The sequence below is a fragment of the Mycetomoellerius zeteki genome, unplaced genomic scaffold (assembly GCF_001594055.1).
Source record: "Mycetomoellerius zeteki isolate Tzet28-1 unplaced genomic scaffold, Tzet1.0 scaffold48, whole genome shotgun sequence".
NCBI lineage: Eukaryota > Metazoa > Arthropoda > Insecta > Hymenoptera > Formicidae > Mycetomoellerius > Mycetomoellerius zeteki.
This window is the reverse complement of record NW_017257479.1, coordinates 363301-386026: the sequence shown is the minus strand read 5'-3', so window position 1 is coordinate 386026 and position 22726 is coordinate 363301. Positions and strand designations below refer to the sequence as shown.

Below are 22726 nucleotides of genomic sequence, written 5' to 3'. Positions count from 1 at the left end.
AGGGTTTAGAGAGACGTAGTAAGGAATTAACATTGAACTACGTTGGAAAAATAAGATTATATATATATATATATGTAGTTACCAATTAGATACACAATTCCATGCTAGAATTACTATACTACGCAAAGATCGTTAGGCTACGGTTACTTAGCGACTTAATACGTGGTCGTACAATTAATTATTGATGCTAAAGTCTGTGGAATTAGTATTGATTACAAATTGTTGATTTATAAGGCGTCGTATGTACTTACTGAGTGCGCAGGCTAAGAATTAAGATATTTCGTAGAAGTAAGATAAAGTAAGATTTAGAGGGATTACTCAAAAGAGTAGGAACACCTTGAGAATAAGTGTTCAATACTTACAAGTTGTTGGAATGACGCGGCAGGCGGTCTTCACGTTAGATCAACTCCCTTGAAAGTTCGGAAGCAGAGAGAGCGAGGGCGCATCCTTCCGAAAGGATTAGGTTTCCCTCGCCCCACTCCACGCATTCAAAGTGTTACGTAATAGGGGGAGCCTGCCTTAAGGCAGGTCTCTCGTAGCGGTGTGTTCGCCGGAGAAACGCTCGAGTCGCTACTTGTGGAGGCGGCGTTACGTCGCGTCGGCGATGGAAAAGCGGAAATATACTAGCCAACTAGGGCAAAAATATTGTGCGGACGTAACAGGGGCAACTAAAGACACTAGTTTCACAAACGGATTACCCCGGATCAACAATAAGTGTTTTAAGCCTTAAGTCGTAAGAAATTGACCAATTACAGTCGAATCCGAGGGGAATAATCGACTGTGATTCGCCCTTTTCTTATGACTTAAGACTTAAAAACCTATTGTAGATCCGGACTTAAGGTCGCAGCACAGACTCTTACATAACGCATAGTGCATAACCGAATCAACTAATCAGAACGTTTGTTTTGGAACTGTTGGAAGTTTCCTTCGCGCTAATTGGATCATAAAACCGTTTTATGATTGTCTGCTGAGATAGGACCATTCTTCTAGATCTAAAAGTATGATCCAATTAGCGCGAAGGAAACTTACAACAGTTGCAAAACAAACGTTCTGCTGAACGCACCCATCGTGTGCGCGCGTATGTAACTGTGTATGTGTCTTGTGAGTGCGAAGGTTACCGACCAAAGTACGCGAAACGACGGTATTTGGGCACTTGGCGTGCGGCGATAGTTAGTAAGTAATAACTTCTCCGGAGGAGGAATTTTCCAGTGACAACGGCACGGGAGAACGCGTCAACACGACGAAGGAAAAAATGTCCGGAACGGGAAACGGCGGCGGCGATGCCGCTGGCGGTAGCGGTAACGGCGGCGGTTGCTGCTCGACGATCGTAAAGAAGCTCGGCTTGCGACCGGTCACGCGGTGCAGCATCGCCAAGTTCTACGCGCCAGCATTCGGCGCCGTCTCATACACCTCGATGTCCATCAATGTCATGAACCCGAGCCTCGTCGTCAAGTAAGCTCCACTTCGTCGTTCAATTCAACACGACTATGACGAGTCCTCTTCTGTCGTTCTTTCTCTTATTACGTAACTATGTAATTTGCGTGGATATTACGACAGAAGAATGTATATTATATTTTAACTTATTGTTAGTTTTCAATAAGTCGCAGAATGCAAATGATGAATTAAAAGAGAGATGGAGAATTAAAAAAGAGATAAATAGTACTCTTTTTTTTTTCAGAGTATTTCCAAAGAGAGACATTACGAATTTCTTACTAGCTGGTACGCTTATCGGTACCGGATCTTACATCTACACACGTGAACACATGAAGGCTGCACCACAGTCTGTGAGAATTCTATACAGGTGAGATCCCATGCTGGTGATATGTACAGTTAGGCTGCGTTCCGTTTCACGCATGATGTGCATAATGCATCATTTATCTTTGTTTAACATTCGGTGAATAACAATAATAAAAGATGCATCATGCGCAAAACGGAACGCAGCCTTAGTCTCACAAGAGTATATGCATTATAAGTGTCTTTCATTTGGTGACATAAATTGATACAAACATCATTCTATTTTTCTTGACATTCAGTGAGTAACAAAGACAGACACTTGTGTCAATTTGTGTTGCTAAATGGAAAACACATCTTATTATTATGTTCTAATTAATTGCACTACTTGGAAGTTCGAAAATTATGACCTTGGACTGGCTGATGTAATCTTCTAATATGAATCCAATTGAAAATTTTTGAGCATTTATGAAGAGAAAGTTTCAGGGAAAATGTATATATGTACAAAATTATTAATCGTTAAATGCCAAGAAAGAACAATGTTGATTTCTGTCACTAAATATAAAGCACACAATGGAGATTGTACAACATTAGGCAATGACGAAACAGGCTATTGAATGTACTTTAAAATGATATATTCTTTTTTAAATTCTCATAAATCTTGTGCAAATGTGTATATGCTCTTGTGAGACATTGTATTATATATATTTCTTTCGAATAGAATTGAATTATCTCTTATTTTTGTCGCATTTACTTTTCAGTGCCACCGGTGCAGTATTATTGAGCCTGGGATCTGTCTTACTGTGGGCAGTGATACGTTCTATAGTCCCGCCAAGTCCAGTCTGCTGTACGTTAGCTGGCATCGGCACTGGAGTGGCGTTTTTGAAAGTCGGCTCCAGTTATCTCGAATTTGTGGACGAGCAAATAGCGAAAAAGTAGGCTGCTCCTATATACTTTTTGTTCTTTTCTTTCCCATCTTGGATTTGTATCTCGAATTGTTGCGGAATGAAAATGTACTACGTCGAGCAAGGGACGCAGCACCTTTTGTCTGTTACATTTTGAATGCGATTCCCAAATCGACGAGTCTTGTGGAATTTTCGTTTCATGCGACGGGAGGTTACGGAGAGCGATTCAATACTTGATTCATCAGATTCCTGAAATTTTTTCGAGTTCAAATTATGTGTAAGTAATATTTTTTCCACCGTGAGTTTTATATACGCGCATTTTTTTTTTCAAAACCAAAAAGACAGAAAAGAAATACGAGTGGATACTCGAGTGCTTTCCATTTGGTGGCACAAATCGACAAAAATCGTCGCATTGTCTTTGTTACTCATTGAATGTAGAAAAAGATAGAGGAATGATATTTGTGTCGACTTAAGTCATTAAATGAAAAGCACCCGTCGTATTGATTCCAAAAATGTGAATTGTCGTATCGCACAAAAATGTGATATCGGCGATTCTAGCGTTGAAGATGGCTTTACCTGGCAGCGAAGTGTTCATAAACAGTCGTGCGCTTTTCTCTTCGCTCGTCATTCACGCATCGCCAACACGGTAAACGGCATTTTATAAATTGTTCCTTAAGATGTATTGCACGCACTTTGGGAACTCAAATGAGACCCTCGTAATCTCGGTGTGTTTATGGAAACCGGGAAGTATGAGCGTTGTATGTTTATTGACAACATATTTTGTAAGCTGCATAAGAATGCAATCATCATATGTAGATAACTGTCACCATATAAATATATGAATATACGAATTGTGACACCATAGAAAAAAAAGGAATGAAACATACGAATGATCTCCTCACCTGCCTGAAATCCATCAACTGTTTGTCTGTTTTGCATTTTTAATTTTTATTCTAAACTAATAATAGCTGTGTAAATACATAAATACATTGCTAATATTTAAAATTTTATACTTCCTGTTACGTATGCTATAAAATTTCAGTGCTAATAATAGCAACATCAATGAGACAAAAACACTATCTACATTAACCTTGGAAGTTTAAAATTTATCGCTTCATTGCGTAAATTGTTCTGTGTGTACATAGAAAAATAATCTACTGTTAAGAAAAGTAATGACTCAGTTTACTTTTTTATTTTAAGTAACAGTTATCTTTACAAAGATAATAATTTTAAAACAATAATTTACAAAATTTAAAATGTACTATACTTAAAATTTAAAAACTTAACGTATTCAAAATAAAAACTTTTTTTTTTTTGAGGATATTATAAAACTTTATCGTAGAAACGACTTAATGTAATAAGCAAATTTGTTTTAATTGAATAATCATTATCGAAATATTAATCTTAATACATTCAGAATATATTTTGAATAAATTTGATATTTACGATGAACTTATGCTATATTTGCGGATATATAAAATACTGTAAATCAATTAATTTTTATAAATACAGTATATATTTTTTTATGTGTAGAAAATATCTAAATGATACATAATGGTTTAAAAAATAAACTGACAGTCGTTCAATATTTGAAATAACTCGAAAGTGTATGCACAATTGAAAACTTGTTTTCTTACTGTCTCGCTGAAACGCGTCTCTTCAAATTATCTATTATCGTTTATTTACGCGTGCTAATGCACCCTCGTACGATTATGGCGAGCATCGAACCAGATAAAAGGGGGTCTCAAAGTAATACAAATAAATGTAGAGACTGCCCGCGATACTTTGTACGAAGCGCGAGTTAATCTCACTGTCGTTTGATTCTCAATGCTCGTTGCTCGTAAGTAACGCGAGAAAATCCTCATTAAAGCTTGAATTAATTAAACTTACTTATAACGATAGATAAACAACGGAACTGCGTAAGTATCGCTACTTTCAAGATGAGAAGTTCATGATACGAATCTTGGGATCGCTCTTTGATCATGAAGGATGAAATTAAACACAATTAATTGACGGAGACTCGAATCTTAATGTCTCATTCTGCGCAATGCATTGCGTTCGATACGTCCCTATAACCGCAGAAATACGATAATTTATCTTGTTAAGACGACGGTCTGTATGTCGAGAGTTGCAGACGTATGGGAGCTTTTTACGGAGGGTCTATATACAGGGTGTCCGAGAAATTTATGCTGTTATTTACGCCGGTACTTTTTATCAATTTAGAATAAATTTTTCATATCTTTAAAAGAAAGAAATTTTCAAATAAGAGAAAGAATTCTGTTTTCGGCCGAAGTGGATCTTGGTCCTCAATAATTTGTACATGAATATTATTAAATAAGCATTAAGATCCGCTTCGACGGAATATAGGATTCTTTTTTTTATTTGATTTATTTTTATCAATCTAGTTTCAACTTATAAAAAAAATTGTGATAGCGTTTTAGCAAACGATTGAAAATAAAGGATGACTTCTTGGGAACTAGGCCGAATAGATAAAGCTTTACTTTACTTTGACTTTAGAAAACAGGGACACTCTATGTAACCGCAAACGTTGGTCGATCGCTGCATGGTGCAGTGTGCTTCTTCGCGTGTCTCGTTCGCGACCGCTATTGTTTCGTCGCACCACAATGACACGGCATGCTTTCCAACAATAACTGCTCTCAACGCGAAATCCAGATGACGTTTACGAAAGTGTTTTTGCCTCGTGGAGAAGCGTTTGAAAAGCGTATTTTATATGCGTTTTTCAAGCAATTTATTTTTACTACAATCACTTTCCAATCGCGAGGATAAACTCTCACTAGTCTTGAAATAATTTCAAATATTCCTTTTTAATGTAAAAATAATAAACTTTCTATTAATTTTTTTTTTACAAAAATATAAAGGAAGGTAAAATTTAGGAAATCACGGAGCTTAAAAGATCTGCTGAAAAACTTCCCATTTCCCATTATATTAGGCATAAAAAAATATGACACAGTTGTAAAAAATATCTGTGGTAATTTATTAAAAATTCTTACTATAAATGCGCATGGCCTGTTTGGATTCGTTGAATAATTAGGAAATTGATGGACCGGCTCTCGCAATAACAAAAAGCTCAGCGTCCTTTTTTTATTGCTATCAAGAATTATTTAAACTCTGGAGAATGCCTTCATATATTATCAATAAATATTTTAGATACACACACTTTGGAGTATCTAGTTCTTGAAGACACTTAAATAATCATGCACTACGGATTAACTTATTCTCTATTACGTAATCTAAAAAAATAAACTCGGATATGATATATCGACACGCGAACGTTTTTTTTTTCCGATCGCTACTTTGAACGAGAAATTCTTCAGAATGTTTGTCACGATAAGTCAGCGGAAATATTGGAAATCCTGAAAGTTTATTCCGTCGCGCCGTTCCCAGTCAAAGCAGCAATGAAAGACATCGTCTTATCGAACATAGCGAGTTTCCCGCTATTTGCACCATGTCCATCAGAAACATCCATCTACCGGTCCATCCGATCGATGTGTAGAGTCATACATTAAGACATCAGGTTAAAACGCTAATCTTCTTCTCGTTTCAATATTTCATTTTCTTTGCTAAATGATAAAAAAAATGCGAAAAGAGTCCCCTGAGTAAAGGCATTGTTGCCATCTCGAGATCTTTGAGTTTCCCGAGAGATCTTGGTTGCGCTGAAATCTCTTGCTGAAGAGAATTCAGTCGTGGAGCGTGGAACTTACGGGAACCCAAAGATCGGTCCCCTAACTACGTTGAGGATTTAATGGACTGGTCTCGTTTATATTATTCCTCTGTACCGTCGTCGACGGCGTCGTCGAGGACGTGAGGGCATTGGTGAGAACCTCGGCGATGTTGTCTGTCACTTTGTCGATCACTCCTGTGACTACGTCGTGATTGTGATTGTGATCATGATCATGTTGCTCTTCTATCTCCGTATGGTTGGATGATCCATAGCAATCATGCGAGTGTCCATGGCCACCGTGCGAATGTCCGTGTCCACTGTCATCATGTGAGTGGGAATGGGCAGCTGTAGACAGAAAGCGTAGATGTTTGAGATTTCACGCGATTTTTAAAGCACGCGAAGGAACCAATCACGGGATCTGTAAAAGGAACCGGCGATCCATTTTAGGCGAAGTTATATTTCTCCAATTACGAAGATTAATTAGAATAATTGAACTATTTGCGTTCACGCACGGAGAATGTTTTCTTTTTACTCTAGAAAATATGATAGTCGTGGAACAACATTGTATTTCGAAGATTTTTTTTTATCTCTCATTTATTAATAAAACTACAATAAAATATAAAACAAGTTTGATTAATTTTAGTGAAGTGCATGGTAAAAATCTTTCAAATATTGTATTGTACCACACTACCATATTTTCAGAATAAATTTTAAAAGAAAATTCTCCGTGCGTATGTATTAAATTTTGCAAAATTTTCGTAAGTTGGGTTCTTCCGTTTCTCTCTCTCTCTTCTACGTTTTTGTTATTAATTATATTATTAGACGAAGAATTAAATTTTTTTTAAATCTCGATTTTTTTATAAGTTATTTAACTTCGTTATTTGACTTTGGAAATACATTTTGTGAATTTATTTTAATTCATTTTAATACGTTTTTATGAAATGATTTGATAACAGTAACAGATTAGTTTTTATTAATTATCATTGATAAAGAGAAACGACAGTTCGAAAACACAATAATGTTTAAGGTTATTAGGTTATCAGATTAATTATTTGAACTTGTAACATGCTAGTAATAATGAATTATAAAATTTCCTTTGAAGTGTTATATTTCGCGACAAAGTTATATCATAATTTGAGCGTGTGAATGTCACGCGTCTGATCATGCACCATCCGTTTCCACTATCGCCACTTATCGAGCCTTCCGTAATTAATTTCTACGTATGTATAAATACATACGAAATTCTCCAAACAGCACTCAAACACTTGACGACAATTTTGTCATCGCGAAATACGTCAAACGGTTGAGAAAGCCGTCGAAAGTCGGTCGGATCGTCCATCGACCTACCCGTCCTGGGTCATTGCCATGGGTGGAGAGAAAGCCTTGGGATTATAACCAGATCCCTTACGAGATTGAGATTCGTCTGTCTGTTGTCAGCATGACAGTGTTCATACGTCATTCCAGCACCACACGTGAAACCCGTGTGCCTTGGAAGAAGTGGGTTGTTTCCGTATGCAATTTGCCAATCATGTGGCAGCCGACGCGACTTGTGTAAAAGTTCATGTTTCGCACAGACACGAGTAAGAGTAATGAGCTCGTATTTTATGTAGGATAAATGCTCCAATAAACCATTTAATGGATAGAAAGCATATAATCTAATTTCTTCGTATTATAATATTTTGCTTCTTATACGTACAACATTATATAAAATATATCCGAATTAATGAATACTTCATATGCACTATTTTATCACATTTTAATAGAAATTATATTATATTAATGTTCCTAAAATCGTATTAGACTAGAGATTGAGATTGAAATTGAAACTGAATTTGACCATAGCAAAGTTTACTAAACTTGAGATTGGTTTTCTTTCTTCTGATTGATTAATTTCTGTTTCAACCTCAATATCTGGTCTACCGGATTTTAGACTTTTTTCATTTGTGCACTTTTATGATATTGTTCCACAAGATTAAGATTTGTTAATGCATCTAGTTTCTTGCGTCATTCAGCTTTAGAATTGAAGCGGAACGTTACACCTACGATCTCGATTTCGCGAATCTTTCGCACTCTTGCGAGAAGGTCAAGATGCAATTAAGATTGCGTAACAGATGACATATCTACAGAAATATTACGATCCACCTCTCCCACCTGTTACTTTCTCGATGAAATGACACTCGTGCAATCTCTTTAATGTTATTTGATACAAAGTAATAATGTATACGGCACGCGTGCAAATAACCGATCATGTCAGTGATATTATAATTAAGTCTCGAGTTCGTCGGAAATGTTCGGAATTAATGGAATGTGCTACTCGGCGAGAACGTTTCTATGATGAAGATCTTTTCTTCTCCTACTTCAATTCGACCCTGACTATTCAGTTGTAAATGTTGTTTATTATCTAATGTTTAAAAATATTAGATGCTAAATAAGCATCTAATGCAACATTTACAACTGAATAGTCAGAGTCAGAGCAATTGGAGTAGAAGAAGCAGAGTCTCTCGTCATAGAAATTCTCGCTCAGTAGCTCATTTCATTAATTCCGAACATTTTCGACGGAGTCGAGATTTAATTTTTAAAAATGAAGGCGAATGCTCTTGATTATGAAAAAAAAAGAATGAAATAATTTTAAAGTGAATTTGAATTAGAAACATTTCACGATTAGTACAAATTACTGTTTGCTTCTGCTGGCGTCATGAATCCATCAATTTTATCAAAGTCACTAACCGTATTCTACTGAAATCATGATAAAGTGGTATAAACTATCAGAAGCAAACAACTGTTATCGGCTGGTATTCTGTGATGAACAAATAATTCAATTCTGTACACTCGTACATACATATACATATACACATATCTGTCTGATTCGTATATCATTTTTTTTAACGTCTAGAACGTCTAGATAAGATCTATTTCCGCGGCAAGTTCTGAACAAACGAGCGTTGCACGCTACGAGAATTTCTATGACGAGGGATCCTGCGCTTCTCTTACTCCAATTTGCCCTGACCCTGACTTTTCAGTTTGTAGCTCGTCGGTTTAAGACAAATCGATAGATTAGACAAGTACCGAAGAACCAACACGTGAAGTGTATCAAGGGCGTACCTGTAATAGGTTTGCACCGAGACGTGCGATTCTGAAAATTTTAATTGCAAGGATATCGAATATCCTTGATGGAACAATCACGACGAGCGATTTAAAAAATTTTAATCGCAACCCATACAGCACAGAAGTTTACAGCAACATTACGTGATGTTTGCAATGTTACTGTAATATTGCTGGAACGTTACACTGTTGCTGCAAGCTTCTGTGCTATATAGGGACGAAAATGACCGAATTTGACGATAATTTACACGGTAAATTACGGTAAATTAGTCAGTAATTTTTGGAGCCTGATAAAATGATAATTTGAAAAAATTATAAAATAAAATAATTTAATGTAAAAGCATTTAACCATAAAGTTAAAAACCCTTTATTTAACTCATATTTTCATTTTGATATTACATATTGTCAATATGTTGTCAATATCTTTTTATTCTAGAATAAGAAAAAGTTAGAGAGTAAGTTAAACTGAAATTAAAGTTAATCTTACATTTGTGAAATCGGATCTGAATGTCCCCATTATATGGTTACCTACAGATTCATCAATGATTTTCATTTATAAATACTTTTGGTAATTTTTAATCTTTAGAGAACTATATATTGAAAACGGACTTTAGCATCGATTAGATTTTACGTTCAGACTTAGTGAATGGTTATTATTTTATAAGCGATTTATATTCTCGGTGAGAATATTAGAAGAATGTTGTTTTATCTTATGCATCAATGTGAAGAATATAAATAAGACCTATTTGTGCATAAAACTATAAAAAAAGCATCAAATATTACCAAAATTTTACTAAAATTTTACCATAAGTAATTGTCAAATTAAATTTGTTGTTACTTTTACATCTCTAGATGACAATCGACAGCGTTTAGTGAACTTTGTTCCGATTAAATTATATATTTAAATTTTATCCTGTTATTCTGAATAGCTCTGTTATTCAACGATTCCTATTAGGAATATTAGAATGTTGTTTTATTTTATACATAAGTATGGAAATACAGTCTATTTGTACATAAAACTATAAAGACAATAAATTTTATCAAAATTACTAATAAATTACCATTTTACTGTAATTTCACCGCAAGTAATTAGGGAGTTTTTGCAATACCGTTTATTCAGATACGGTGAACGCTAAGGTCACGTTATCTTCTTTTTAACAACTAATTAAAAAAAGGATAACGTGATTTTCATCGTATCCACGTTTTTGCAAAATCTCCCTATTGTCAAATTGAATTTGACAGTAATTTTACATCTCTATCTGTATATGGAAAGAATATCAAATATCTACGATTGAGAAGCCGCGATGAGCGATTTGCTTTATCGACATGTTCACTTAGTGAAGATAGATTTTGAATCGATAATTCGCATATGAAATATTATACATTTTTGAAGACAACCAGGAAAAATGTCTGAATTATTCAGGATAAAACTGGTCTCTGTGAATAATAATGTGCTCGTACGCAAATTCGCGTCGAGGAAGTTAAGGAAGAGATGGCTTCCGGTGAATCCTAATGGAACCGGGATGGACTTTCACTATACGGTAATAAATTTGTGCGCGATTTCCCGTTTTGACACGCGGAAATTTACCGGTCACGCGAAAAGCAGAAAGGAAACGCGCAATAAGCTCCGCTACGAAGGACATCGTTAGAGTGACGATAATGCATTTATCCGGCATCAGCGGTGTGTATTGCGTCGCGATACGCTCCGGTGCATTTCAGAGACGTGGGGGATTCTCTCGTTTTCCTGGAAACGAACTCACTGGCGATCTGTAGACCCAGCATCAGCGTAAAGCCAATAATGATTGCGACTAGCTGCAGCAAGCCGCTCTTCTCGTTTGCTCTCTCCCGCGCTAGGACCTCGAAGAATACCACGTAAAGTAGGGTACCAGCCGCCATGCCTTGAAGTATGGTGGGTGTGGGTCCTAAATTCTCGCTGTCGTTCTTGAAATGAGCGAGGACGAGTCCCACGGCGATCCCGATCGGCGTAACCATGGAAAAGATTAACAGGTAGCCGAGGGTGGTCTTGGTCGATGCGCCGGCCACGTAGAGCTCCATTCCGACGCAGAAGGCGATCACCAATTTATGGGTCGCGATAGCGGCTGCCAGATATGCGACCGAACTGATAGATGGTTCCAGACCCACCGCTAGACCCTCGAATATTGCGTGAAAGGACAACGCGAGCACAGTCAATAGTCCTTGTATTGAAGTGTTTTGCACCGGGCCGTGCTGATGATGATGGTCATGGGAATGATGATGATTGATCGAGTAGTTTAATTCTGGAATTGCTAATTCTAGATCAGAATGCCTCCGAACAACTTTATGTTCTTCGTTCGATAACGCGACAGGCAGGACGAAAATAGGCGGCAGCACTTTATCGTTCTTGCCTGTTTGATCGCGAGAATCATCGAGTTGGAGTTTCAGCCGGTTTGCCGGATCTTTGTTGTCCTCGGCATCGTTGGTGTCTTTCCACGCGGTGGACTTGGTCGTCGTGGACACGGTAGTGATCGAGCCATTCGATGTCACCGACGAACCTGACGGACCCGTTTGATTGTTGTTGCATCTGCGCACCGACACTGTTCGGTAGAGTAATGCTTCCGAAGATTCGGGTTTGCCGGTAAGGGCGGCATGCACGGCTTCCTCGACCAGATAAACGAGGAAGAAACCACCGCAGAAGAGCAGCTCAGCCAGACCGAGGGAACCCAAATCGGGCAGTTGTTTATTCGACTGATGTGTCTCTACGCTAGCGCGAACTTCCGGTGCCAGATGTATGAACGTCGTAAACAGGAGCACGCCGCCGCCGAAGCAGAGCAAGAGCGACGTCAAGAGACCCTAAAGACGATGGCGCGGTACTTTGGAATCCGTTTTAGAATTTGTATTTCTATGGACTCTTTGACCATTTTGGAATCAATTTTTTATGTAATAAAATATGTATAAAATATGTGATATTTACGATGTGTATAAAATATGTGATATTTACGAGAAGTTGTAATTGTTCGTTTAGAATTTACTTATCTTCACTGTTATAACCAGATGCATATACACGGCGTTTGCAGCTATAAGAATCAAGATTGATTCCAAATAGTCCAGAGAGTCTATAAATGCCGATTGTAAAATACCGAGCATCCTAAGAGCAGCTACTCCGGATCACAATTAATATTGATCGATTGATTATCATTAAATGAGTTAGATCAATATTATTAAATATTTTTTGCAAACAATATTTCCCTATTTCTGACATAATCAAATATTATTCATCTCAACTTTGTGCCATTCTAAACATATTTAAGATTACTCGTACATTAACACATTATACAATATTTGAAATCAGAATGTGCTATACACTTAACGAAGATAAAATGGAACAGAATCGATATTCAGGAATTAAAAATCGCTGAATTAAAAAACGATCTATATGCAACACAGGTAGAATTAATAGATATCCAAGAATATCAACCGGTATCAAAGATATTCCACTGAGTATCCTTGATAATATCCATTATTTTTCGAATGTGACTTCGTAACACCTGCAGCGAGTCGATTTGATTATAATTGGCACAAAAACGAGCTTTCCGGAGATGCTGCGAGTGGACCAGATGTCGGTGACTAAAATTTCTGATCGTTTCTCGGACGTACTTGCTTATTGGCCGCGGAGGTCGAATTAATGTTCGGCGAGGAAGCGTCGGATGCTGAAGTGGACGTGGAGGTGCTAGAATTGGAAGACATCGCCTGGCGTTTCTGGTGACGTTTCTGACGAAGTTGCCTCTTGGCTCTGTAACGTCCCACCATCAACGGCAGCGTTCCCAGTGCAAGAGAACCAAAGCCAAGACCGACCATCGCGCCGATCTTTGACATCAGAAGGATATTGGACGAATCTTGTCCGGACGTCGTGTCCTCCATTTCGTATGTGATGATGATATGATGAGGAAAGGAACTTCGATCTCTATTTTTTCTCCTCTTCTTTTTCAAGGATTTTACGCCGGTAAGATCGATCACCGAAGCGATCACGTCAAACACACGCGAGTAAAATATCGGGAGTGAAATCCGCTCAAGACACCGACGTCGCGGTAGAATTTACCTCGTCACCACTTCACTACTTCTCTCAATCGCGCGTTCCTGTCGGCGACGGGATTCATCTCAATCCTGCACTTTTTATCGAGGACGTTCCGTTCTCCAATTCACGAAGACTCTCTCGCGTGGATAATCGAGACGTTCGCGGTGACCTAGTCGGAACAAAACTTGGGATTGAACCTGATCGGGTTTTCCGCTGATTAGTCGTATCCTACGATCTTGGACGAGGCGGACAGATTGCAAACGGCGTAAAGCTCCACGCGTCGCGACGGCTGATCGGACACTCCGGTCTCGATGGAAACTCGACTCGATCGGACCCCTCGGCCGCCGCCTCGTCGTCTTACATAGTCCGAACCGAACCGTTTCCTGCCCACTCCCGCGACCGCTACGCTCGTCCTTGTCCAACAATCATTCGCTAGCGTACTCTTTCTGGCACCTGCACCACGGCTGATCGTCCCTCATTCAGTGGCGTAAAGACCGACGGTCTCGTGAAGTTGCTCTCTTTCTTCTCATCGAAATGCACGCGAGGTCGATGGGGAAAAAAAGAGAATGGAAACGCACACGAACGGAAGTAAAATGAAAAGGAAGGAAAAAACGAAAAAAAAAAAGGAAAAGAAGGTCAAGAGAGAAGGTAAAAATGGAGGGAAAAAATAGGAAAGGAAGGATTTAAATGGAAAAAGAGAAAAGCAGAGGAGATAAAAAAAAGGGAAGGGAGAAAAGATAAAAGATGTTGAATTTCCACACTTTGTCTTTACACTTTGGCATTGTTGGGCGCACTCAATATCTGTTACATCGCTGTAACTGTGTCCGGCGAAGAGCAACGCGCAATGTATTTTCCCTCCTGCGCGGGCGGTAGACGCGTTCGTGCGTGGGCGCGTGTACAGTGTGTACACACGTGCACGCGTGAATGAGAGAAGTTCGTTGGCGACACTCGGAGACGCTCGTGTAAGGGCACGCGTGCAGACGCAGGCTATTCCACGTTCGCGCCCACAGCGTCATGAATAACATTCGCACCGTGAATTAGACCGCGAGATAAATGAATCTCTCCTTGAGCAGTACCGATGTAACGAGAAGATTAAATAAAGGAATGGAGGAAAAAGGAGATCCTTAAAAAAATCAACCCTCTAGATTTCTCACAGAGAGAATTTGAGGCAATTTTATAGAAACTAATAATTTCTCTTAACCGAGAGAGATTTATTTCTATAGCGTCGCGATATGGATGAGAAAATGTAAAAGTAAAGGCGGCACCGTACTTTCGTCGCTTTCAAAAAATGAATTTAACGATGTGGGCTATCGAGACGATCACGCCTCCGTGATTATTTTTCTGGCTCTATGATACTTTCACCCTTTTCGCGCGAAAAGCGAAAGGATAACACCACCGTGTTGGACGCCTTATTGAACGTCGCCGAAGTCGTGAAATTCAAGCAGCTGTGGAATATTTTGTCTAATCTAATAAAAGCGAGATCGACAATGACGATAGCAACATCCTTTATCGTTATTTAAGCTGATAATAAAAATTTATAATTGCGTTTACTTTCTTATGCGATAGTTTAGATTTTTCTTCTATTTTTCATGATCATTGAGTGATAAACCGTATATGAAGCATGAGGAATAACACGTGAGCAAAGAAATAATTTGCATGACTCATAAATAAGCAAACGCTGTAAATGGAAAACCTTTTCGTATCGAAATTTTTCTGGTTATCGTCTAACGATATGTAGAAAAAGTGTTCACAAACGAACAAAATTCAAACGGTACGGGAATCGTGCCGCGTGAATCATCAGGCAGGATGTCCTTTGCATTTTGTGCCACATTCTCTTTCTCCCTCCACATCCCGTTCTCCCTCTGCTATCACTTCTTGTAGTATGTACAGTTTGTATGTACAATTTACACATGACATATTTACTGCATGTCATTTCGAATATTAGCTTCAACAAAAGCGCATCCTCTCGTTTAAAACTGCAAACGCGAATGCGCACATATTTATATACTGTGATAAGTTGGTTGTTGACCAGCGATAATAATTACTCATTAAGAATCGATAAGTGTTGGCTGTGTCGATGCTCTTCGACCTCAGATACATGCTTGAAGCATTACCCTCATTCGATGTATTTTAAAAGTTCATTCACAAAATATTTCTTCGCTTTTTCTATTTAGATTTATGTGTTTTTATCTAATTAAAACGTATTTTTTAATTCTTAAGATTTATGTATAGATTTTGTTTGAAGAGGAGAGAAGATTATCTACTAATAAAGAAATATTCGCATTTATTGAAAATTATTTCAATTATAAGGGACTAAAAAACTAAACTGATTGTTAATTATGTAACTAATCTTTCTTCAAATGTATCAATTACTTAGCAAAATTGAAGCACAACAATGTGATAAACAGAATGAGAATTATTTATAAAAATAATACATGACAAAGCACTAAATCAATGCCTCATGTATTATTTTTGTGAACTATTCTCATTTAATAATGGATGCTTTTTATTTAATGACTCGAGCAGTCGTTCTATCTTGCTTTACATTTAATAAGTAATAAAGATAGAACGACACTTATTGTCGTTCATGTATTGACACGTGTCGACACTTATTGACTTGTGTTGATCAAAAGCACAATGAAAAGCATCTGTTTATCGTATTGTTGTGCTTCGATTTTTCTAACAAGTAAGTAGTTGATACATTTGAAGAAAAATCGCGCACTTTTAATTGTAATACAGATAAGTCGATAAGTGAGCGAGACAATATTCTTATCTATTAAAATTCTCAATTGTTACATTTATTAGATACGAAGAACCTATTTAATAAAGCGTAAAGATCGGGCATTTATTTATAGCGCTAAGTACTCCAATTTCTATGCGCTTGCTATCAACGAGGGATACAAAAACATCGCTGTGCGTTAGCACAAAATAAAATCGTTTGTACTTACTCAATATCTGCAAACAGAACATCACAAGGAAACCGAAGAGAATCGAGAAGTATTGTCTGAGTCCGGTGCGATGTTCTTGCAAGATCTCGAAGAACACCACGAACAGCAGAGTTCCCGATGCCAATCCCTGAGATAAGGAAAAAAAAGCTATAAGAGTATTTTTTTTCTGCGTACATACCGCGTGTTTGCTGCTCGACCAGTTCACAGATTACGCGGAATTCCGATTCTTTGAATATGAAGAGCTTCTTCGACACACATATTACCGTCATCGATTATCTCATCGAAATTTTTTATTTCCTGAAACCGGTATTTCCCCTAAAAGAGATGGAGAAACTTGCCTGCAGTATCACTGCCAGTGGTCCACTCGTGGCCGCGCTTCCGCCGCCGACGAGAGCCATCCCGATGCCAATTCCCAGCGGCGACACCACGGCGAATGCACATGTGTAAATCACGGACAGGTACGGCCTGGTTCTGGACGCGATCAGTTCTATTCCGATGCAGAAGGCAATGACGAATTTGTGGGACGCCACCGCGAGGAACATGTACCTACGGACGAGTCGTATCGTTTGTCATACCGCTGTCCTTCGTTTCGCGATAGCGGTTTAACCCATATTAAATATGTAGCGCGGTTACTAAGATGAGATTTATTAATCGTCAACTAATCTACAATGTTAAAGCTATTAATCTAAGCTTAATAGCATGATATTTTTAGAAAATTTAATTAAATTTGATTCTTGAATCTAAAATATACTAATAAAATCTCAAGTAAAACACATAGAAGTCGTAATAATATAATTATCATAAGAACATCGACACGATCTTATCTGTCATTTATAAGTTCATTTTAAGTATCAAATGACGTCATAATGACGTCCCATGATACACACAGAAAAATATTTTACTACTCCAGCTAGAATTATCGCTGTTTTTTGTATCTAATAGAAAACTATGTACAATACACATAGAATTTATAGCACAAATCTAAATTCATCTATATGATTAGATACAATACACATCTAATATCGCAGTACTTACTACAAATTTATCTGTTTTAGCTAGTTTTTCGTACTTAGATAATTTTCTTAACTAGATCACTTTTTTGAGAGTATCATTATGACTTAATTATGACTTGTGTTCTACTTGGGATTACTCAAAAAAGTGATCTTGCAGTTATAGTGCAAATTATTTATTTAGCAAGTACTACGATATTGGATATGTATTGCACCTAATCATATAGATGACAGATGAGATAGAATTTAGATTTGTGCTATAAATTCTATGTGTACGATACATAATTTTCTATCAGATACAAAAAACAGCTATAATTCTATCGGAATTCTTTCTTTGGAGCAACAAAATATTTTTTTGCATGATTGATCCAAAATTATATTGAAACTTTCTTTCATCATAATCTCAGACATAGAGCCGTTGCGTTAATAATACTATATTTATAGTACGTGGGGTTTGACAATCCGCCTTTGTAACGGTTAATTTAGAGCACGAGCGCGGTTCAAATTAGGGTTTGAATTAAGACGCATTCGCGATGCAATTACCAGACATGATTGGCGGAGCTCTCTAAACCAATCGCCAATCCCTCGAATAACTCGTGCACGGATAAGCCGAGTACTATTAATAATCCTCTCAGCGAAGTTATCACGAAGTCATCATCCGTAGTCATTATCGCTGGTAAATGGCTGTGGCCTCTATAAATTAAGAAAAAATAAAGTTTTCTCGCAGTTTCTTAGCGCCAGCGAAGTATCATCGGCACGACGATGATATGAAATGATTGATAAAGTCGAACATAAACAGGCTTACGTGTGGGCGTGATTATTATTAGCGTACGGCTGTATTTGACCGTTTTCCACCAATTCGTTCGTGCTAAGATTCACGTCCTTCTTGTTGCTATCCCGCCTCGTTATTTGTCGCTTCTTGAGATACGTATGCACAGACTCTTCCACCAGGTACATGATGAAGAAGCTACGGAAGAAATCCGCGGTAATTAATTCCTTAATTCTGAAGCGCTCCATTTCAACGATACTTCCAATTCGATATCATCAAAGAATAAAATTAATATATGTTATAATAATTGCATAATTGAATTAAAAAAGAGTTAAATATGAAAAAGATTTATCTTCATAAAATCAAATAATTACCTTTATAAAATCGTGATTCTATGATCAGATCAACAATTTTAAACGAGTAACGAATGATTCTTTGCCTCTTATTGAAACCAAGGTATCTCACGTTCATGAAGAGATATTCCGTTTCTGAGAAGGTGATTTTTATTTTGCATCTATACGTAATGACGCCAAAGGATTGACTCACCCGGTGCATGCAAGCATGTCTGCCAGTGAAAAACTGAGCTGCGGCAGTTCGTCAGACTCGATAAGATTCTCTACGCCTTCCGTAACTTCTGGTATCAAGTGAAGGAACGTCGTGCTGAAGAGAACGCCTCCGCCGAAACCAAGTAGGATACTCACCGTCTTCATCGATCTACACGTAATAAAACGGTATTTAGTGATTTAACTCTTTCGGCCGTATTACATCATCGGTCTTAACGATATCGGCGAGACGCAATATGTCGGCACTTATGTCATTTGAGGATTACGTTGTCGTAGTCTCTTGAGTATTACAGCGACCGTTACACGTTTTGAATCGTTCCTCGATTCTCTTCTCTTTCCACCTTATCGCCTGCGCGCACGGATATCTCGCGAATACAAATGTAAATATTTACTTTTGAATTTATCTCATTAAAGATCTTTTATAGACTTTTAACAGATATTTTAACGAATTATTGTCAAGATTATTGTCATGTAATCCATAAAATGATAGCGATTGTATTAGAGCAGACCTGTCCAATTTGAGCTGCGGAGTCAAAACGCAAAACCATCGACGCAAAAAAATTCAATGTGAGTAAGATTTCAGGGATTGTATTATAAAATGTTGATAAGCGTCACTCAGATACGTATCAATATTTACAGTCCCCAAAATCTTATCCACATTGAATTTTTTTATGTCGTTGACTTCGCGTTTTTGGCTCTGGAGCTCAAATTGAACAAGCCTGCGATAGAAAATTGCGTGGCTGCTCTCTGTGTCAAAGATCCGGGTACAAATCCATCCAAAACACACATCAGATTTTATTTGACCTTTTGGAAGGCAATGATAAACTACCGAGAGTCTCTGTGCCACAACCTTTTCTGATTAGTTAACAACTGATAGCGTTAACAACAGTAGGTCCCATATATCAGTGGATTATTATAGAAGAAATCACTACATCTCTAACAAGAGACGACGGATCGAGAAGAAAAATTCAAGGAAGCATAACAATTAAACAATAAAATGTTAAATAATTCTTTTGAGAATTATCATGATAAAAAAATATTCTTGTTATGATCTGTAATATTAAAGTCATGCGTCGTTGCTTAAGACGATATCTTTACCTGGGGTTTTGACCGCTCATATCCCACTTTAACCACTTGGCCAGAAACATCGGTAGGGTACCCATGATCGTGCTGACAATGCATAAAACTACCATGGTAACAGCCTTAGCGGTTAACACGTCCTTTTCCGTATTCTCCGAGGAAAGTTCCTCTTCGTCGTCGGAAGACGACATATTCAATCCCGCCATCGAGAGCAAGGCATCTGTTAGCGACATGATGGCGAGTCTTTCGATTTTTTGTCACTGTAAACGCAATGATATCTATATTTAATCTTACAAACTGAAAACGTTATAATTTTTTACTTATTATTTTATAGCAAATTCGGTTGGACGCACTAATGCATATTAAAGTCATACCTACAGAAATTTAATCTGTATAAAAATAAAATACAAATATTTCGAATCATAAAATACAGATTTTACTTAACAGCACAATAAAATGTATTGAGGATTTCATGGTTTAATCTGTTTTTATGTTTATATTAAGCACACACATTTTTACGTCAATTTGTGTACAATGGCTTTAATGTACACCAGTACGTATTGAGTATATTCAATCGAATTCGCTATTAAAGATACGTGACTGCGAATTAATAAAACATATTAGATTGTCTAACAAGTGATAATTAACTGACCGTTTGTTTTTTTTTCGCTTTGTTGTGTTGCGTTTTTTTATTTTAATAAAGATACATGCAATTCTCTTTATAGAATTCATTACGAAGATACGTGCCTAATCTTTTTACGACTCAGCTTCATCTAGACATTTCTCGCGGATATTTGTTACAGTCAGCAGTTAAACGTCGACTCACGCATTTTTAATATATTTTATCTCTTTTTACTTCAGGGTATTTCATTACTGCACAGAAATTCTGTGTCAGTATATTAACTTTACTAAGGAAACATTATCTTTTCACGTCTCGAAGGGCAATTTCCGTGTATCCAAGCTTTTTCTATAGTTTCTCATTGTTACACTTATTTTAAAAGAAATTGATATCTCTATTCTTCTCTTCCTCATTTCCTCTTTCTTCAACTCTTTTATTATTACATTTATCTTATTTAAAGCAATCTCATAATCTCTTATGAATCAAGTTTTTCCGATAATATTGATAGTAAATTTACACCTCTTGATTTTATCGGATAATTATCTATCGCGCTCGATAAGTGTTTCCGATAAATGTTATTTAACAAAAATAAAACTATAAATTTCTGCATATCACATATTATAGCCGAAGAGCGTATCCTAATTCATTATGTTTATCAAATAAAAATTCGCTTAGAAGAAATCATGTCGAGTTAAAAGTACTACAATATAATTTTTAGACATAGCATTTTGCAAAAATTTTTCGTCCGAGAATCGTATGTTTGAATTAATAATAAATCGTTTTATTATTTTTTTTTTTAAAAAAGCTCTGTATATTAACTTATTGAGCTTCATGGCAAGATTGGAGCATGAAAAACATTTGATATAAAAATTAGGTTTATAACTAATTATAATTATTATATTATTTGTTATAAACGAATTATTAAATATTGATTATAAAGGGAAATTGATTTTACAAAAAAATTACAAAAGAAATTTGTATAACTTTTTTTAAATCGTTCTCCGTTTATGCAAGAAAAAATAATAAATATTACGAATTATTAAAACTTGTTCCTGCTTATGGCTAGAGTAGTAGGAAGTTAACAAAAGAACAATAACAAAGATTACAACAATTAATTGCAGAATTGTTATTTAATGTACTTTCTATTATATGTCGGAAATGTTTTTCATGCTCGGATTCTATTTCCAATTGTTGTTCTTTTGCTAACTTTGCTGATCTAGTCATGGGCCTTAATAGGTTAACTCGAGTATAATTAAACTTCCATAGTTTCACTTTTAGAGCGATAAACGATGTACAAAAAAACTTTTCAGGAAAATTACTTTTAATTTTCACATTGCTTTCCCTTATCTTTGAGATATATATATATGTGTATCTTATATCTTAAAAGAAAGTAATGAGTGTTATCTCGTTAATATCTCTCTCTCTCTCTCTCATTAATATATATACTCTCTTGATAATACATATATGATAGATAATCTTATTTTGTTGCGTTAATTAGAAATTTAAATAGCTTTATTATCTCGGCGTAACTTGTTTAAAACGAATTACATAATTTGTTTCGATTCAATGCAAATATATTCAAAATGCTAAAAATTTGTTTGATTAAAAATATGGATCTTAATTTTTGAAAAATTGGATTGCATCAACGACAACGCAAAATCGAAGTAAAAAAAACAATACAATTCAGTATCGAAAAATTCAATCAATGGGCGGCTTGGTTTCACGGAAACTTTGGTAATAAAATTGTCAGATTATAGTCTCTGAAACATTAAACTTCAACATTAAATCTTGCATCGAAGTTACTGTATTATATTATATTTCATTGTTAAATATTGCGATATACTATGAAAGACTAATTTAATTAAAATATACATTGTAATTAACTTCTCGAAATGGACTCTTTTGAGAAGTTGACAATAAGTACAATAGTATATCTATACTTTATGTTACACTTTGGACTTATCAAACATTTTTTTCTAAATGACAGATATGATTGTTATTATTTTTCAAGATATATTGTGATTATGATAGAAAATTACACCGCAAAAATGTTTTACTATAGTAAGAAAAAATTATACAACTGATTACAAATAGATCATACATTAAATAAATCAATGATCGCTTCGTCGTTTATACCTCTTTTAAAAAACGTGTTTTATAGGCTTTTTCTTTTAGCACATTAACATCCTTTCCTAAGCACGGCGTTCAGCAAGCGACACACGTTTTGCTACACCATATATAATCACGAAAGACGCATTACTAATCG

General features: G+C 36.4%; 2 protein-coding genes across 4 annotated transcripts in view; one reads left to right on the top strand and one right to left on the bottom strand.

Annotated features, from left to right (window-relative positions):
- The first annotated feature begins 1068 nt into the window (after positions 1-1068).
- On the top strand, positions 1069-3585 carry LOC108727319 (uncharacterized). The gene is made up of 3 exons (XM_018455407.1): positions 1069-1452; positions 1679-1801; positions 2493-3585. Exons 1-3 carry the CDS (start codon positions 1253-1255, stop codon positions 2668-2670), a joined length of 501 nt encoding a protein of 166 aa, XP_018310909.1. The 5' UTR covers positions 1069-1252; the 3' UTR covers positions 2671-3585.
- Positions 3586-5625: 2040 nt separating this feature from the next.
- LOC108727318 (zinc transporter ZIP1) overlaps positions 5626-22726 on the bottom strand; it is a 24665-nt gene continuing 7564 nt past the window's right edge. Inside the window, exons 1-8 of one of the 3 annotated variants that reach the window (XM_018455406.1) lie at positions 22597-22642; positions 19860-20101; positions 18745-18912; positions 18235-18396; positions 17973-18122; positions 16758-16965; positions 16420-16546; positions 5626-6663 (exon numbers count right to left, since the gene is read on the bottom strand). In XM_018455406.1, the coding sequence (XP_018310908.1) occupies positions 6380-6663; positions 16420-16546; positions 16758-16965; positions 17973-18122; positions 18235-18396; positions 18745-18912; positions 19860-20074 (1314 nt within the window). In that variant the 5' untranslated portion in view covers positions 20075-20101; positions 22597-22642 and the 3' untranslated portion in view covers positions 5626-6379. Of the gene's footprint in view, positions 6664-11180; positions 12250-13053; positions 14039-16419; positions 16547-16757; positions 16966-17972; positions 18123-18234; positions 18397-18744; positions 18913-19859; positions 20102-22596; positions 22643-22726 lie in introns of those variants that run through there. The other 2 variants (XM_018455405.1, XM_018455404.1) reach the window with 2 other exon arrangements.

Coding starts and splice junctions, on each gene's coding strand:
- LOC108727319 (XM_018455407.1), top strand. CDS start 1,253: ATGTCCGGAACGGGAAACGGCGGCGGCGATGCCGCTGGCGGTAGCGGT. Junction 1,453..1,678: donor AACCCGAGCCTCGTCGTCAA/GTAAGCTCCACT, acceptor TTTTTTTTTCAG/AGTATTTCCAAAGAGAGACA. Junction 1,802..2,492: donor TCTGTGAGAATTCTATACAG/GTGAGATCCCAT, acceptor TTTACTTTTCAG/TGCCACCGGTGCAGTATTAT.